The 19,029-nt window shown below is 37.2% G+C and overlaps 1 protein-coding gene across 1 annotated transcript in view; it reads left to right on the top strand.

The window, feature by feature from the left end:
• The first annotated feature begins 490 nt into the window (after positions 1 to 490).
• LOC100575340 (homeotic protein Sex combs reduced-like) overlaps positions 491 to 19,029 on the top strand; it is a 31,372-nt gene continuing 12,833 nt past the window's right edge. The window contains 1 exon segment of the mRNA XM_008184306.3: positions 491 to 2,019. Within this exon segment, the coding sequence (XP_008182528.1) occupies positions 1,137 to 2,019 (883 nt within the window). The 5' untranslated portion in view covers positions 491 to 1,136.

Below are 19,029 nucleotides of genomic sequence, written 5' to 3'. Positions count from 1 at the left end.
CAAAAAAATAATAATAATAATAAATATATTAAAAAAATAATAAAAATAATAATAATAATAATAACATAAAACCGTGTATACGCGAGCGCCTTGGCCGGACGGTCACCGGCAACAACTCGGACACGGCTGCGTGCGGCGTACGAAACAACGACGTCCGCGACGAAATAGGTAGTCCGAAGGCGGCGGCGGCGGTCACGTTCCCCCGCCCCCACCGCCACCGACGGCGCAGCGCACACCGGTTCATTCATGCGTCGTCGTCGTTGCCGCCGCCGCCGCCTCCGTCGACGGCGGCGGCGGCACACGAGGGACTGCCAGATCCGAGCGCCGACCGTCCGGCGTCCCGATTGGTCGACGGCCGCGGTTACGTTCGTACGGATACGCGCGCTCACACACAGGCGCTCACACACACGCACACGCACACACAAGCACACGTACACGCGTACACACGAGCGCGCGAACACGCGCACACAAACGCACGCACACGCACACACGGGCACAGCGCGCGCACGTCTCCAGCCGCGTCGGAAGTTGTCGGGTTTCGGAGTGAGTTCGGTCCTCCGAGTCGGTCCGCTGTACTGTTCCACTCGCCTCCGAACGCGGATCGCCGCCGCAGTCGTAAATTACACTAGCACGTGGCCCCCAGCCCCGTCCGACGGACACGTACGACGGTACATTAACATTATTGTTGTCGTATTATTATCGTAATTTAATATTATTATTCGGCCGCGGCGCGCTTGGTGATTTTTCGACGTTCGACGTATTATTTATTTTATTATATTATTATAATAATAATATACTATTCGCGTAGATATTCCGCGACTATTTAATTTTTTTTTTTTTTATTTTCGTTTTCAAGTGCGTTCAATTTCGTGTTTTTTTCCGGATAATTTTCCCATCGATGCAGCAGACATTATGACGCGGTTTTCGAATGGCATGTTGGAGACCTGACGACGGACCACTGTCAAACATAATATTTGCACACCGTTGTCCGTAAATATATGATACATATTTATATATCGTCAAAGCACGGTTCGTCGGCCCTCCGGTGAGCTTTGTATATAACAGACGGGCACAGTGACCGGTCGTCGAAAGTAAACGTCGCATCGAAGCGCGCGCGCGCGATCCGAACCGTTTAGATGAACATGAGTTCGTATCAGTTCATGAACTGCTACCAGCAGAGCCAGCAGGCCCAACAGCAACAGGGCCGAGCGGTCACATCGCCGGTCGACCCGCTACAGACGGGCAACAGTCCGGGCGGCGGCGGTGCCGCTTCGGCCTCGGCTGCCGACTACTACGGACAGGCTGCCCAGGGCGGTGGCGGCGGCGGTGGCGTGTACAACGCAGGCCCGGCCGCCGGCTGCTACTCGCCGCAACAGTACGCGTCGCAGTACATGCAACAGTCGTCGCCGTCCATGATCGACTATACGCAACTGCACTCGGTCAACCACCAGCAACAGCACCAACAGCACCAGCAGCACCAGAGGCTTCAGGCGGCTGCGGCTGCTGCGGCCGCTGGCGCCCACCTGCAGCACTTGCAGCACCACGGCGGTGGCGGCGGCGTCGGCGGTCTACCGTCGCCCGGTGGCGGTGGCGCCATATCGCCCATATCGTCCGCGCTCAACAACAACGTCGTCGGCATGCCGTCCGCGGCCGGCGGTGTCGTCCAGTGCAAGTACGAAGTGACCGCCTCGGCGTCGGCCACGCCGAACGGCATCAGCTCGCCGCAAGACCTGACCACGTCCGCAGCACCGCCACCCGGGTCCCGGTCACCACCGCCCGCCGTCGTCATGAAGTCTGTCCGGTCGTCCGGCGGCCCGGTGGCCGGTTCCTCGCCCGCCACACAGGGCCCCGTCTCGCAGACGTCCTCGTCGCCCGCCTCGTCCATATCGTCCACGTCGTCCAACGGCGGTGGTGGCGGCGGCAACGGCAACGGACCAGCGTCTTCGGGCGGCAAACAGGGCTCCGGCCAAAACCCACCGCAGATCTACCCGTGGATGAAGAGAGTTCACCTCGGACAGAGTGAGTACACCCCATATATTGTTAATAACCGATTATACCCATATATACCGGTTTAGGTACCTGATTTTAATATACATATATGTGTAGGTACATGTTATATTATATAGGTAGAACACAATATACCGTGTGTCGAATGTTACTTTAATGACGATATTGTTTCAATAGTAAAAGTCATAATATAGTATACACCCATCAAGTGTCGTATCGTAGGATTTCGTTAGAGTATCGCGATAATTGAAATATAGACAAAATATTATTTACGTATGGGAGGTGTAGGTAAAGTGAGTTTTTATTTCGTGTTTGAAATTCGCGATTGTAAAAACGATAATCACTGACCTATAAATATATTATCTGAAATTTAAAAACACCTATGAATAATATAGGTATTGGCAGTTTTAAATTTTCGCATAGTCAAGACCTACCCATTTCGTAAAATTCTAATCGTGAAATGTGCCCGTTGTGTGTGAAATTATATAATTTGAATAAATAGGGTAAATTGTGGTTAAATATCTGCTTGACAGAACCTGTTTATGATTTCTCACATAAATCATCTCACACATATATAATATGTGTACAAAATTAAATCTACATACTTTTCGTTTTAAATCTAATACAATATTATAAAATAATTAAACATTTCCATAACTGCACTTTTTATATCGTTAAATTTTGAAGTGCTCTGACAAAAATATAATTATTATAAAATATGTTACGTATAATTTAAAGTAATAATATTATATCATTGACAGTAGATTTATTTGATTGTCAAATGTTTAATTTTCAATGATTTAATTAAGTTTTAACTAACCACGAAATCGTGGATTCACGATTAGAATTTGTTTGTGTTAAACATCAGATATTTAAAAATCAATTTATATACAATTTATCTTGAATACTTTCGTCTTATAAACATTAAACAAACATAAATACGATAATATAAATCAATTCTTCTCGGTAATGGAGATGTTGTGCACTCATGTCTTAAGGAAAATATTTGCTCATGAAATTAAAAATCAAATTTATTATTAAAATAACATACCTATTTAAAAAGTTGTTTGATGGACAAAAAATAAAATCTCAAACCGTTTATAATTAATTTTGGTATTTATAAAAATCTAACTCTGAGTATATTCTGTTTGAACGTGAAATAAATCACGCTGGGAGTCTGGACATAAAACATAATGATATTATAATAATCCGAATAATAAAATAATGTTAATTTAGAGTCAATAGCATACCACTGAGGTCGCGCGCGGGTAGTTAAAACTCGATTTGAACACCGATAAAAATAAATTATTATTGTGGTTAAAATATAATTTGAAAAACAACCCTACTTTGAAACAAACAATGGGACTGTATAACACATTAGCTATTGGCGTAAAAAAACCACTAACGACGGTTTAATTGTTAAAGCATTTCTTTTATAACACTCCTGCAATGTTTTGTATATTAAACTATATTATGCATCGAATTGAACGAGAATAATATACACCAACATTATTCGTTACTGACGAATGGATTATGTATAAAATAATTTTTACCGGCCTACATTAAAATATATTCTGTTATAATTCAATAACACGTTCGAGCGAAACACGTTCGAGATATCATAATATTATATAGAGTAGGTCAAAAGTAAAAAATAGGTACTGTATGGACTACTAAATACTAATATTGTATAACTCGTAGGTAGGTATGCATAATATATATAGGGACATGTATAAATTTGAGTACTACTTGTGAAAAATAAAAATCTAGTTCGACATCAGTGATAGACCGTAACATTCGAAAAAACGATTATCAGTAGAGCCCAGATCTCAGCAAAATTCACACTAAAAAATGGTCTGATTATTTGCTAGGTAGGTAGGTTACCTATATAAAGCATCGAAGGACTTGGTGCGGATACCATATAATAATGCTCCGTCGTTTCAATCTATTTGTTCGTTTTGTTACAACTTACAATCACGATTTCTACGCCAACAAAACTTTGTCGATAATTTCGCGAAATACTGTTTAACAGCTGAGTATAATAATACATTATGTCACGAGTTTTCAGACTTATCGGCTTATATAATAACAAGAGCAAACGAAGTCGGTGAAACATAATAGTATATGGTACTATAATTTGGTACTCATACAAATATTTGCTCGCACCACAATTTCTCGACCAAATTCTCGTGTCCCAGCTATACTCGTATATAACATTGCTGCCTACAATACTGCTTGAAGTGTCTCATCGGCCAAAATCCCAATGCAGCTATAGTATAATAATATGCCAACGAACTTGCCAATACTAGTACCTATACCCTGGTTTCGGTTAAAAATGAACCGCTGCAAGTTTGCGTGAAAAAAAATACTGTCTCATCAGAACCGTCTCTGGTATAATTACACTAAAATAATCGGCAACCACCCTTTTTCACTCGCTGACCGACTTTCTCTTATCGTGTGTCTTAATAAACACAGAAATGCGAATACATGCGAAATTCAGATGGAAATTATTATATAATACAGTGTACCCATGATAGCGTCGGAGGGTCGTAAAATATGTGTATCACATAATATTATCATTTATAAATATACGATTTATTAATTTAATAATTGGTTGTTTTCATCATCGTATAGCTGCATGCAAAACTCTGCTCACCCTGCAGCACGGGCCACGGCCAAATACCAAAGTAATAAAAATATTGTGTACGCGAGCCGAGAGGATCAAAATCTCGGGTCGTACGCATTATTATAGTTAGTGATATATAATCACTGGACTCGCAAGTAGGGGATTTTTTTTTATATACACACGATAGGGATCCCTCGTAAATAAAGTGCGAGATGATCGCCCGCGACCGCCCTTCCCGCTTATAATATGTATATATAAGACGCCTTTTCGTGTCAAACGTCGTCGTCCTCGTCGTCACTGCCGTTTTTCGAGGTCCCCTCACCAGCGTGTGTTTACATTTTATATGCGTGTACCTATACGGAAAACGATTACCCCGATTACCACCAGTGACACACTTATTGGTCGACGATCGCTCCTCGGCTTGACTATAATATATTATGTACAATAATTTGGTTAAATATATGTAACAACCGACGTATATTATGTCAAAGTTGTCTCCACAAATTATCATAATAATATTATTACTGTAATGGGTGCACGTTCAAAGGTCGAATTGTAGAAAACGCCGCCGAATTACGCACGGTTTAACGAATATCGAAACAGTTATTATGTTATATGTATATCGTCACACCACCGCCGTGTGCCCGTGTCTGCAGCGATATCGTGTACACTGTACAGTGCAGGAAAACTACGAGTAGAAAATATATAATATATATATATATTATATATGCATATGTCCGCATATAAGTTGCCCGAATCAAGTCCTCGTGGAATGTATATGCGATGGGACCAACGACTGCTGTCGTAACTCGTAATGTATAGTCTGCAGCACATATTATACGATGATAATATTATATTATAGAAGTACCTACATAAGTACAGGACGATAATTTGAACGTCAGCGCCGGCTTATTTTTTTCTTATTACCAGCCGCAGACGATATCCACCATGATTACTGTACCATTATAATAATAATAATAATATATACGATGGTCGACGTTGCGTAACGTGTTTTAATGAAGAAACTATAATATAACACAACACCATTCAGTGCGTAAATTATTATAAATATTATAACATTAAACTATATACAGAAGCGCCCGTGTACCTATTATATTAAATAAATGCACGCATGATATTAATTTTATTAATTCGTGATTATAATATTATATTGTATAATATGATAATCCATAATAATTGGCGTCGGCTATAGTTCGCTTGCTGTATTTACATAAACAGGACGGATAGTACTTGTTGAATTTACGCGGACATAATACGCGCTCCTTCAAAACCGAAATGTATACTACAATACGAAAATGAAATTTGGGATAAAAAAATACTGTGAAGATTTCAAAACGTGTCGCAAATCGCACCCCATTGGAGGCAATTTGCCGATGATCGATTTTTGTAAGCCACGAGCGAACGCCCAGCAGGTATTCTACATAATTTGAGTTACCTATAATATATAGGTACGATTTGACAGTATAATGATTATATTGTACATATCGTTTCAAGTACTGTTTGTTTGCGACACATCACGAAACTCTATAAAACGCAGTACCTATCTCGATGACCAACCGGCCACCGAGTCCTATAATTTGTCCATATATACACTCAGCCCACCGTGTCTTAAGATTTTTATAACGTTGGACTACAACTTACAGCCTACTACCATTACTGTAGTATCACCTGTACGGTTTCATAATTCGATTCAATCATATCTTCTATACTAACGTTCGTATTGTAATTTCGCATCATCACATGAAATAAAATTTCCACCAAACACTCATGACTGCAGGCCCATCGAAAATTTCTCGGGATAGCTCACCTCCCTAAGCCGGGCCCGTACGGTTTCTGCAGTGAATGGCGAGATCAAAAATCGTATTCCACACACCATAGAGCCCGCGTGCGAAAAAAAACCGCAAATTTTGGTTTTCCTCCCCTCATATATTATGTATAATAGCCGACAATCGAACTAGCGTTTGACTATTATAGGCGATCGTGTACATAATAATGTACGCATAGAAGTCGGGAGTGGCAGGTGTTGTCGCGTAATGGCCGTTTCCCCCTACGCCACGTCCTCGTGCGGTGACGACTTTGGTACCCCCGCGAAAAATCAACCCTCGCCGATACAATGTGCTGCAGCGATATAAACGCGCGTACAATATAAATGATACAATCATTATACGCAAACGGTGATAAAATTTTGAAATAAAAAAATCGGACGAACAAAACTGTCATTTTCCGAAGTACAATGCTTAAAGGGGGTTCGGGGGCGCAAATTTTGGGCCGTCGGCGGCGGTTACACATACACGCGATAAGGGTCGTTCGGGTCCGGGTCCGTCGCGCGTGCAGTTGTGGGACGGTCGGCTGTCAGTCAGTCGGTCGTATCGTCGTCGCTATGCTGCAGCATATATATGTACGCCACTTTGTGTGTAGCGCATAATATATATATATATATATATATATATAGGTACATATACAGCTATTATTATTATTCCAGCGAATGGTGGAAATCCTCGTCGCACCTCCGTCTCTGAGTAGAAATAATAATATAATATACGCACACGTGCGGCAACGTACAAAAAAAGGCGCCACCGAGGTCGATGTGGCAGACGTTTTGAAAAGAATTCGGAGTGAGGAAAAAAAACGAAATCACTTGATATGCCGTATCGGCGTACGAACCATAATAAAGAAACGGAAAATCGTAATTAAATAATTATTAAATCACGTTTATATACGGCTCGACCGCACGACGATTCGGTTGTATCGCGTCCCCAATCCATAATATAATATTATCAACCTACAGCTGACGAAGGTTAAAAAATATATAGGTGTAGGTATATAATATATTATTATATGTGCGAGCCGGACGATAATGTTTTTATTATATTGCGCTCGTTATAATATACCTAACCGATCACACGAACAAATGATATTTTACAAATTAATATTTCCCACGCGATTTCATAATAATTACGGAAATGTGTCACTGCGTTTAAATTTTATTTTTTTATTTTCCCAACATGACACCCCCCCGCCCCTCGCTCAGCGTTGGGCGACTATATATTTGCCCGTGATAATAACACACGCACGCGCCCGCGTAATACGCGTCAAACCATAATGACTTTTACCATTAAACATTATTAGGTATATACTGGTAATCGGTCGTCGATTCAGGAATGAAAAAGGGGAGGTGCTATGGTCGATAAATCATATTTAATAATACGCGCGTATGTACGGTGCAGCAGTATATAATTGTGCATCGAAAGCCTAAAAAAAAGTCGCATTTAGTAGATATAAATATTAATCATGTACCTATCATAGGACTTACATTGGACTTTTAATACTTCTTGGTATTCGATTTGAGCATATTAATAAAGACATTTTTTTTCATACACAACTTTACTTATAAATTATAATAATATAGTCAGATCCGAGCTTTATATGGACCTATATCTTTTAAATAAGATTCAATATTAAGCGTTTCAATTATTATACGGAGGTACAGATTATTACATACTACGATTTGGATCGGTTCAAGAATGAATTCTATAATGAAGAATGAAGATTGCGTTATCGGTATTTAGGACGAGATTCGCTGACTATAGATATTATGATATTATATAGGTAGGTACAATGTGCATGTAGGGCGATCGAAATGTTGAGAAATACTCAAACTATACGTGAAGCGTATTGTACGTGCGTTTTGTACGTATATATAGTTTCCAAACATTATAAGCACCGTGTATATATAATTATATATATATTTATGTGTTTACGTTTTGATTTTTTTCGTTTGTTATAATGCAGTTATTTTTTACGACTCTCGTCGTCCGTTTCCGAGTGAGAGCAGTAATAAAACGACGACATTTTTTTTTAACACTTAACACACTCGCCCGTGTGACTTGTTTACTGTAATATTATATTATGGCGAACGTTATAAATATACGATTGCAGCACCGTTACTAACTATTTATTTTATAAGATCGCGATGTATTGTTACGAAGGGCTTAAATATGTCGTGAAAAAAGCGCGAAATAAAAGTAATATTTACCTATATACATATATCGTGTGTCCTCGAAAATCGGGTACACTCCATAAATCAGTTACCCACATTACTCATTCATTACCCTAAACACATATTTAAAGATTCTGTCTGATTGACGATCCAACAGTTGAGTTTCATATCGAGATAACGGAATTCAAAAATATCTATAGTGCATAAGCACCGAGTACCTATAATATTGGTAATTTAATTGTACAGCTGTGTACCTACCCTGTTTTCGCGGACACACAGCATATTATTATTATTTTTTTTATTACAAAGATAAACCTCGGCAACAAGGCCATTGGGAGATATATTATATTACAAAATTATATTGCAGCAAAATAAAGAGGAAAAAAAACAAACAAAATTCTATATAATAATGTACATGTTTGTTAAATTAATTTGAACAATCCAGTTTGTTGGAGGAAGGCGATTATGTTGGAGACTGGCAGGTTTGGTCCGAGGCTTTCAGATATATCTTTCGATAGATCCAGCTTGTATCACGATATGTGTTACACTCGGTCATGATGTGTTTGATTGATAAAATTATTATTATATAAAAACGAACGGAATGAATAAATATCGTTCGGCCAGCGTATTGCGTGTGTGTTTGCCGCTCGACGGAGATGTATTTTAGAAGGAGCTATGGCTAGGTCGGGTCCGGTCTAAACTTTTGCTTTCGACAAGGAAACGGTCGTAATGATAATAATAATAATATAATAACATCACTATGGCGCAGTGCATATATAAACCGCATCATACCCATATATATTATTTAATATATAATATGCACATATATGTATATAATAGTTATATGGTGTGCGTATTATAATGTTTATATATATAATATGTGTATTATAGAGTATTATGCTCGTCTCGCGTATCAATAATTATTGTTTAAGTCTCGCGCCTTCGGGCACAGCCGCCGCCGCCGAAACCGCCGCTGTAGTACGAGTTTGCGCTTGTTTCATGTACCTGTGTACAGGACGCGTCCTACCAGCTGTGGTATTATAATACCAGCGCAGTACGTATAAAAATGTATATATATAGGTATCGTAGGTATACTGACCGGTAATTATCGTAATCGATCGAGTCGTTGACGACGGGGGCGTTTATCCGTGTACATACGAAAAACCACTATATACCAGATACATATATATTATATATATATTCGTAAGAGCCGGTATATTATATACGTATAAAATAATAATAATATTGTAAATCCATAAAAAAAAATATAGTAATTATAAGATATAGAGTTGTATACATATACCTACGTATAATAATATATATATATAATGCCGCGATATTTTACTATATATTGTATTATAAAATAGTATCATATCAGCAATCCAATTGAGAGTTTTTTAATCGTGCGCCCGCGTGCCATCAATAACACCGCACGTTACATTACTATATATTGTAATTATTATTACTGTTATTCATTGTATCACAATAAAATATACAATAATATAAGTATCGAATCTTCCATTTCGAACGGTCGTCGTGGCTTCATGTTTTTTATACGTCTCTATCGGTTTTTATTCGCATGAACTTTTTATTCATCGTGCCCCATTATTGTCGTATACGGCACAGTTATTAACACGAAATGCGCATTATATACACGGGCGATGTATATTGTTATAATTACATTATATTTACATTTATAAAATGATATATTATGTATATATTTGTGAGCGTACCTACATATGTTCGGGAGACCGCGCGCGCGCTCTCGTCTATAATTAAATCTTCAAGAAACCGCTGAATGAAAACAGACGGAACGTAACCGAATTTTCCTCCGCGGTCGGTATACAAAACTCACGAAATTCGTGTACTTAATTATAGGAATAACAATATTGCTGGAATAGTGTCGTTATTTTGAAGGTATACATTAATGTCATCAATTGTCGTTGGAATTTTTGCGTTGCATCACCGACAAGACATAATTTTTATTTTTTTCCGTTAAATTAATAATGGAATTCCTACGATCATAATTTGCCCAAAAAAAATTTCGGATTTGCATTGCTTAATTTTCGCATTACAGGCCTACGCATAACGCACGGAGGTAGAACAGGTAAAACTGAAAAACTGTTGTCCAAAATGCATATTATAGCAATAATAATAATATGTACACAGCATTGTACACTATAAATAAAACAAACTCTCTATATAGATATTATTATGACTGAGCCTTGGCCACCGGGTAAACACCCAACTTGGCGCTGCTCAACATTACGGATGTTTGACCGCATTCATTTTTTATATACGTTACCAAAGGTTTAATTCAAACGGGCAAATTAAAATTCGTAAGTGTTTTTTAAGAGATACTGTCGCTCATGATTAAACGTCGAGAAATGTAATTACTATAGAGCTACTCTAGTTATTTTTCCTCGTGTTTACAAAGCTATTTAAATATAACACTTGAGCTAATCAGAAATGCGCATGTTGAAAAAAAATCAAATAAAACTCTACATCTCGACCAATACTAAAATAAATCAAACTACTACTAATCACAGTAGCACAACACCGAGATTTATGTTTTCAGTCTCACTCTTGACAACGACGTTTCAATTCTCCTGATATAAGATAATCCAGCTAAAATGTTTTGTACACACATCTCCAAAGAAATCTAAACTAAATCGTGCTGTAATTATTAACATAATAACAAACGCTAATTGATAAAAATATGCTGAGTACCTATTTGAACTGTATAACTATATAATATTATATGGAATAGTCTGAACGTATTCGAATGGAAATGTATTGATATCTGCAGCAATACCTATGTGTGCTCCTGGCGTTGCGCAGTATTAATCAAACAATAAAATATAATATACATTTTAACTTTAAAACGACCGTTGTATACAATTAAATTCAAATAATTTTTAACATAAAACAAATGTTATCCGATATATACAAATCGTATATCAACGGGGGCAATGGCACATACCTCGCGCGCATTATAAAATATTATATATTTATATTATTTATATACAGGATATTATTGTAATTTTTAATTACTCGAGTGACGTTAACGCATTCGATACTATGACCACCGATTGTCATCGCAGTGAGACCTGCAAATACGCGATGGATCGAACGAATCTCCATAGTTAGAAATGGGGGATGACCGTAATAGTATATTATATTATTTATTGTTGTAAGACTCAATCTAATTTATAAGTTATTTCTTGTTATACGGTACACATTGGATGAATCTAAACACGACTCTGATACACCGCATATATTTATATACTATGTAATTAAACAAACGTGCGTGAAATTATACTACACACAAACACGCTCGTATATATACCTACTATTCTTACCATATAATTTACTATATGATTTAATACTATATATTATCATATACGAGAGATAGCGATCGTATATAATATCATTCTTCCAACAACAATACACTGTGACGTCTGCTCATGATGTTCAATCACATATGAAAATAGTATATTTTATAATATATAGGTATATTATAGTAAACCATAATCAGTCTCCAAACGTAAACTTTTCGGAAAGCCATAAAATCGATAAAAAAAAAGAAGGTTTAAAATAGTGATTCAATATTATATCCGGTACATATTATATAGTGATCCTAATCAAAGGTAAATTTAAAATTCGTAACATATACGACTTGATTTTGGTTTATCTTTTTTGATTCCAATAAACGGTTAAACCAGTGCGAGCGGAACTCACTGTGTACTATTGCGTACTCGTATAATACTGCAGGTTGTAGTCTTGCAACAGTTGTCTTGGCCCCTGCAGTTTGATGCTCGTTCGATTTCCGGATATTAATTTTCTCGTACAATATTGAAAACGAATCCCAAGATCGTACGACTTGTCCGAAACTCTCGATCAGTAGTACCTATGAGCATGTAAAATTTTGTTCTGTGAAACCCGTTCGAATGGATGGGCCCCGCTGCAGCATACAATCGCGTGTGGCTTATATTATTGTCGTACACGCGAAGATGATTCGGAAATAGTTTTCCGGCACACATGAGACGGTGATACGATACGTCCCGAGGCGGCGGCCTATACAGAACATCACAGTCTGTCGCGCGTGGTGTAAATTATGTTAACGAAAAAAACCGACGGAAAAAAAACCGCGTCCGTACAAATGATTGGAGTAAAAAATACACGCGTACATGTATGCGGGAGACGCATACTCGTATAATATATATATATATGTGTAAAGTATACATCACACGCGGCGTAAATAATGTGTTTTTGGCGATCGAGAAAAAAAAGCGAAATAATAGTAAATCATATACACAGAAGACGTTTTATGTATGCCGCCGACGACTGACTGACTGCGGCGGGAGTCAAATCGGTCAGGTTAAATGTGCCGTGTTACGCGCGTAGTCATCCTCTCTTTTGACTAGTGCGCCAAAAAGGGGAGCGACGGCGTGTGTTGTAGCATATTATTATAATAAGTCGTACAATAAATTAAAAGGAGACAAAAAAAAAAAAATAATATAAATAAAAATTCTAGAAAAAAACGTTAACCCCAATTATCGGCAACATTATAATAATGTTACACGCATATCGTGTAATACATAATAATATGTGATATAGGATTTGGGGTCGTTCAAAACTATCATCACCACCACCATTACTACTACTTCTACTACTACTACTACTACTACTACTACTACTACTGTCTACTTCAACTACAAATATTACGATTGCCACTATCGTCGGCGGCGTGTGTGTAGAGTAGGCAATCCGTTGTAGTATAGTACAACTGTATACGGCGTTTTTAAAGGGGGCGACGGGGACCGCATATTATATTATTACAATATTGTCGGCCGGCCGAGGACGTCGTAAATTATCGGTGGCGGGCCCTCCGCCCCCGCCATCGCACACGGCCCCGGTCGGGCGTTAATTAAATAACTGTAATGGAGATAATATTGAAACATACGCACAACACGCACTCGCGCTTAAAGCACTATATATATATATGGTGTATGCGTTTAAGACGTATATTATAATAAACTACTTGTAAAATTAGAGTGTGTGTGTGTTAAAATTTTCGATGAAGACGTTTTTTTTTTACGGACCGCGCGTTTGTATATATACAAATATATTATGTGATATTATGGTCGTAGTTGTACCGCGGCGTGCCGGCGGTCAGATTCAATTCGTGTCGGAATGATTTAAAAGCGTACGTGCAACCGACAAATATAGATATATTATACTCACGTATATATATATTGTATAATATGTGTCCGATATCGTTTCCGTTTATATATTAGCGCGAGTTGTAATATATTATATATTATGTTATATTATCTCTCTGCCGACGACCAAGTCTTCTGCACAGGTACCTTATATAATATATCATCGTCACGTGCGTTTCGAATCATAATAATAATATATGTCCACCCGAACGGCATGATATCTCAGACCAGACCGAGATTGAAAGTCTACGAGTTCGCACCGCGATGTCACGGTATGCATATTAGTATATTATTATATTGTATGGGTACCTATTGCAATAATATACCGTGGCCATGGTTCGTAATCGTTTTGAAGCAATTGGGTGGTGGCCAATATTTTAGTTAAAAAAATTAACGCACTATATATCTCTATACAACCATTGTGTTATTAGGAGGAACGAATACAAACAAATTTCTCGACGATATGTGTGTTTTCTGATTATGAATGTATTTATGCAATGTATACGATAAACAAAAATATATACACCTATGACCTTGTTATATAGTGCGGTTGCTCTCGTGCGATAAATCATTGAACGTTTCTCGTCTACCGTCATATATATATTTCGATAAGCGCAGATCTATAGTCACACGTCTACAAACCATATTAAATGTAGGTATTTATTTTAAAACCGTTCTGAAGTACTATGTGGATTTACTTTTGATAAAGGTATTACTGGTTATACCAAACAATACCAATGACTATGACGATCTGTTTACATACTTACTTATATAATTCTCAGGTACCTATATTTATTTTTGCATGGTGGTTATAGCACAATATTATAACACATCCGCATTTGCCACTCTGCACTCACTATATCGTACCTGCTTGTATAATTCAAAATTCAAATCAGGCAAGATCAATATGATATAAATTCTTTCACGTCTATAATATCATGTTTTATCTATAAATCATTATAAATATTCACTCAAGTGTTATGTTTTTTTTTTCATTACAGAATTATAAGTAAACAGGTAATTTAAAACATATTTTATACATAATACAAAATAATTTTTTAAACCAAACTTAACAAATTTTTTTTTTGAAGTCGTGTGTTGTATATCAATATTATAAAAACCTTTATTTCTGAACCTACGCAACTTCTACTTAAAAAAACTTTTATTGACCGCGTATCACTATATCAGGTTATACTGCGATCGATCGCGCGAGACCTATCGCGATCAGTCTAGTAATCCCCAACCCCCGATTTAACACGATTATACACTGGCGCGCTTTTATCGCATTGTGGCGGCGTTCAGTTTATTTGTACGACGAGGATGGAAAATCGTTTCGTATATGAAAAGCACACGTCGCGCCCGCCGTACACAAACCAGACGGAAATGCGAACGCGTAAACACAAGACACACCTGCAACACCGGTACGAACCTCGTCGACGGAAAGACGAACCACAACAGTACAACAGTTATTCTAGTAAAAAAAATAATAATTAATAATAATAATACGATATTAATAATATTTTCATCCCTGGGTTAGGTATAATATATATTATATACCTACCTAATAATAATTATTATAAGATGTTGTACAGACGAGTTTACAGTGTTACCTTATACTTATGATATACCTGCACGCGTGTTATTATTATTACATGTATAGTGTCCGTTGTCGCCTCGGCAGCGTTTGGTTCGCGTGATTTATATCCTATAAAGTATACTATAAACGACGAAATCAACGGATTTTTGTCTTTTTGGCGGCGGCGACAAAAGAAAGTTATAATTAAAACTTTGTTCGCCGCAAGCGCGCGTGCAAGTATGTGCGCGCGCGTGTGTGTGTACACAGTGTTCTGGCAAAGTATTTTTTTCTTCTGTTTTAATATTTATATACATATAATATATATTATAAAACCGTTCAGAGATTTTTATTTTTTAAATAAGCGTTAGTAGTGTGTTTTGTAGAATGATTTATGTGCCGAACGCAGGCGTGGGCCATGTAGCGTACATGCTCTCTGTATTAAACCAGCTACTATTATAATATTATGTGTACCACCACACACACCCCGCGTGCAACAGTATGTCAGCCACCGATACGAAGGAACACACGAAATAATAATAATAATAATAATAATACGATTATAATATTTTAAATGTATATAAAATAAGCTGTGTGTAGGTATAATATAATATTATGCACCTACCTATAGTCTTATCGATGTGTGCTGTATGGTGTTATGTTTCTGCGAGTATATTATTATGATGACAGAAAACAGGTTCGAACTTCGAACCGAATTTTATTATGGCAAGCGTAAAATATATGAATGGGTTGCGGCGGTCATAGTATAACGGCGTACAATCATGGATTCGTGCGAGTCCAGGGGTAGTCAAATATTTATGACTCATAAAATATGTATAACGTTAAATACAGATATTATTATTTTTACAATTTTTTTGGAAAAAGTTGACATGTAATGTAAAAGTTTTTCCAGTAGGTATATTCAAAAAAGTTACTATCGAGGATATCCAGCGTTAGCCATATATTTCACCGTTAATTGTATTATCTATAATTCATAAGCTTTTAATATTGTCAAATTGTTTTATTGTTGGTAAAATTGTAGTCCCATAGAATAAAATACTATTAAAGTTGAAAAAATGTCAAAAGTTTAAAAACATTTGAACTATAAAAACTTTAGGTTCTGTCTACATACTTACAGTATATAATAATATGATAAATACTAATATTATAATATATTACTCTATATATATTATCAACGAATACGATGAACGATGACGGACGAATATAATATAGTATGGAAAATGTCGGCGACGACGCAAACCATCGCCACCCGAACAAAATGTCTGTCGCAAGAGCAATTCGCCAATCGCTATGACATAAAATTATAAATATATATGATAATAATATTACATATTTTAATATATAATTCGTCACACGCAAGTCATACGACATATTGCATATTATTTTATATTAGCTGTTTAAATTTTTGTTTCTGTTTTTAAATTACGGTTTTGTTGAAAACTTGCTTCAACCCGAATGAATTCGTTTATTTATTAACTTTTAATCACGGTGACGGATTGCTACAAAAACCACGGGGATTAGACGAACACGATTTATTTATACCTACATATATTTTATACAATTTAATTACACCATGATTTATGTTCAGAGAAATGAAACGTTGTTGCATAAAATCGCATAACACGTTAGGATGGTAACAGATATATAACAATAGGTACATAATATATAATATTGTATATTCTATGAGTAGAGAAACGATGACATTCGTTCGATAAAAACTACGTCTTATATAGATACAACGATTACAACGAGTGGTGCCATATTTTATAAAATCACCACGGGAACATTATTAGGATATTTTTAATATTTTGAAATTTTATAACTCCGTATTCCGAGATCACATATTATTTATTATAAATTGATGTATCGTTATTTTAATTTTCATAAAAAATACAGATTTGGGTTCGGTGAAAATGTTAATTTCACACGTCATCATGTTTATGCGAAAAAATAACATAAGTCATAAATATACATAATAATATTATTCATCACATTGACACTAATAATATTACATTATAATATTGTTCATTAAATATTTACCGCGGTGGACGAGGACGATACATGATGTACGAGCTCCGCCAACTCATTTTTGAAATTTCTATCCATAAATCTTCTATGTATCATGCCAAATATAACTCTAAGTCTCTAATACCTATCGTATGCATAAAAAAATCGCGTGTGTGTGTACGATTATATATACACTCGTAAATGTTTTATTACAGTTTTTCTATGTACACAATCTGTATTTACAGGCCTAAGGGAGGTTTGCTAAAAATACAATTTAAACGAAATGCGTACACCATTGTTCCTAAGTACATAGCTGTATAATATAGTGTATATTATATACTATATATACCTACCTATATTTATAACATAACAGGCCGAGACGGACAATTAAACAACGACATGAATAGGTATTATATAAATATGGAATTAAAAAACCGTATCGGAATGAGAAAAAAATAACAATAACATAAGAGAATAGGCGAAATAAAAATCAATTTTCTCCGGCCACAGTCTCGTTTTGTTTTTTATCGTTTGACATCCCGACCGCCGCCCGTGACCCGTATACCCATATATATATATAATATACTCCACACGCGTGGTGGCGGCTTACTACTGCTTGTCCCTTACAGTGTACACACGTACCTACGTATATAATACACCACGCACGCAATCTCACGTTTGATTTACGATCACCGGGTGTGTATCAATTAAACCATTTCCCTTTGGCCTGAAAACACACACACACACACTTAGGAAACGCGGGGGACCCTAAAAAACAACGGGTCGAACCAATTCCCATGGTGTTTTATCAGTAAAAAAAAAAAAAGTTCGAGGTCTATTAGCTCGAGAGCAACACCCCGTGGGAGGAGGGCGCCGCCCGCGGTACCTATATATATATGTAGTATGTGTATATACGAACGTCGAGAGATAGCTGCTGGCCGCACTTATTCTTTATTATGCGCGTTATTTTTTGCACCGCACTTTGACCGCAGGCGGGAGGGCGAAATGCTAACTGGGGGGGTGTGTTTGTGTATAAGTTATATATAGGTATAAATGTATAATACATAGGTGTATATAATATGCGGTGCGCACGTTGTATAAGAAAACGGTAAATTTCCTTTGCCCTCCCCGCGGCGGTCGACCGCCGCTGTTGTGCGTGTAAGTAGCACACACACATACACACACACTTATTCGGGCGCGTATATAACAATATATATAAACATACAACGACTGAGATATCTCCGGCTAGCGAGTGACAGCCGAGGAATCCGGCCGGGCACCCAATCTAAACGCCATAAATTTCTTTTGGGCCGCCGCCACCGCCGGTGGTTTTTCTCGCCGTGCGTGTGTATTTTATTTTTCCCCTATATTATATACATAGATGCGTATATCCATCAAATACAGTGCATTATAATATTATTGTATACGTGCACCCGAAACACGACTAGAGTGTTTAACTTCGGTCTGTTTATGTCGTCGGAACGTCGAAAATTGATTTAAAACACACGCCGCGGTGCCACTGTAGACGTTATAATAACAATATTGTGTA

Source organism: Acyrthosiphon pisum, chromosome A1 (assembly GCF_005508785.2).
Source record: "Acyrthosiphon pisum isolate AL4f chromosome A1, pea_aphid_22Mar2018_4r6ur, whole genome shotgun sequence".
Classification (NCBI taxonomy): domain Eukaryota; kingdom Metazoa; phylum Arthropoda; class Insecta; order Hemiptera; family Aphididae; genus Acyrthosiphon; species Acyrthosiphon pisum.
This window is presented reverse-complemented; position numbering and strand designations above follow the sequence as displayed.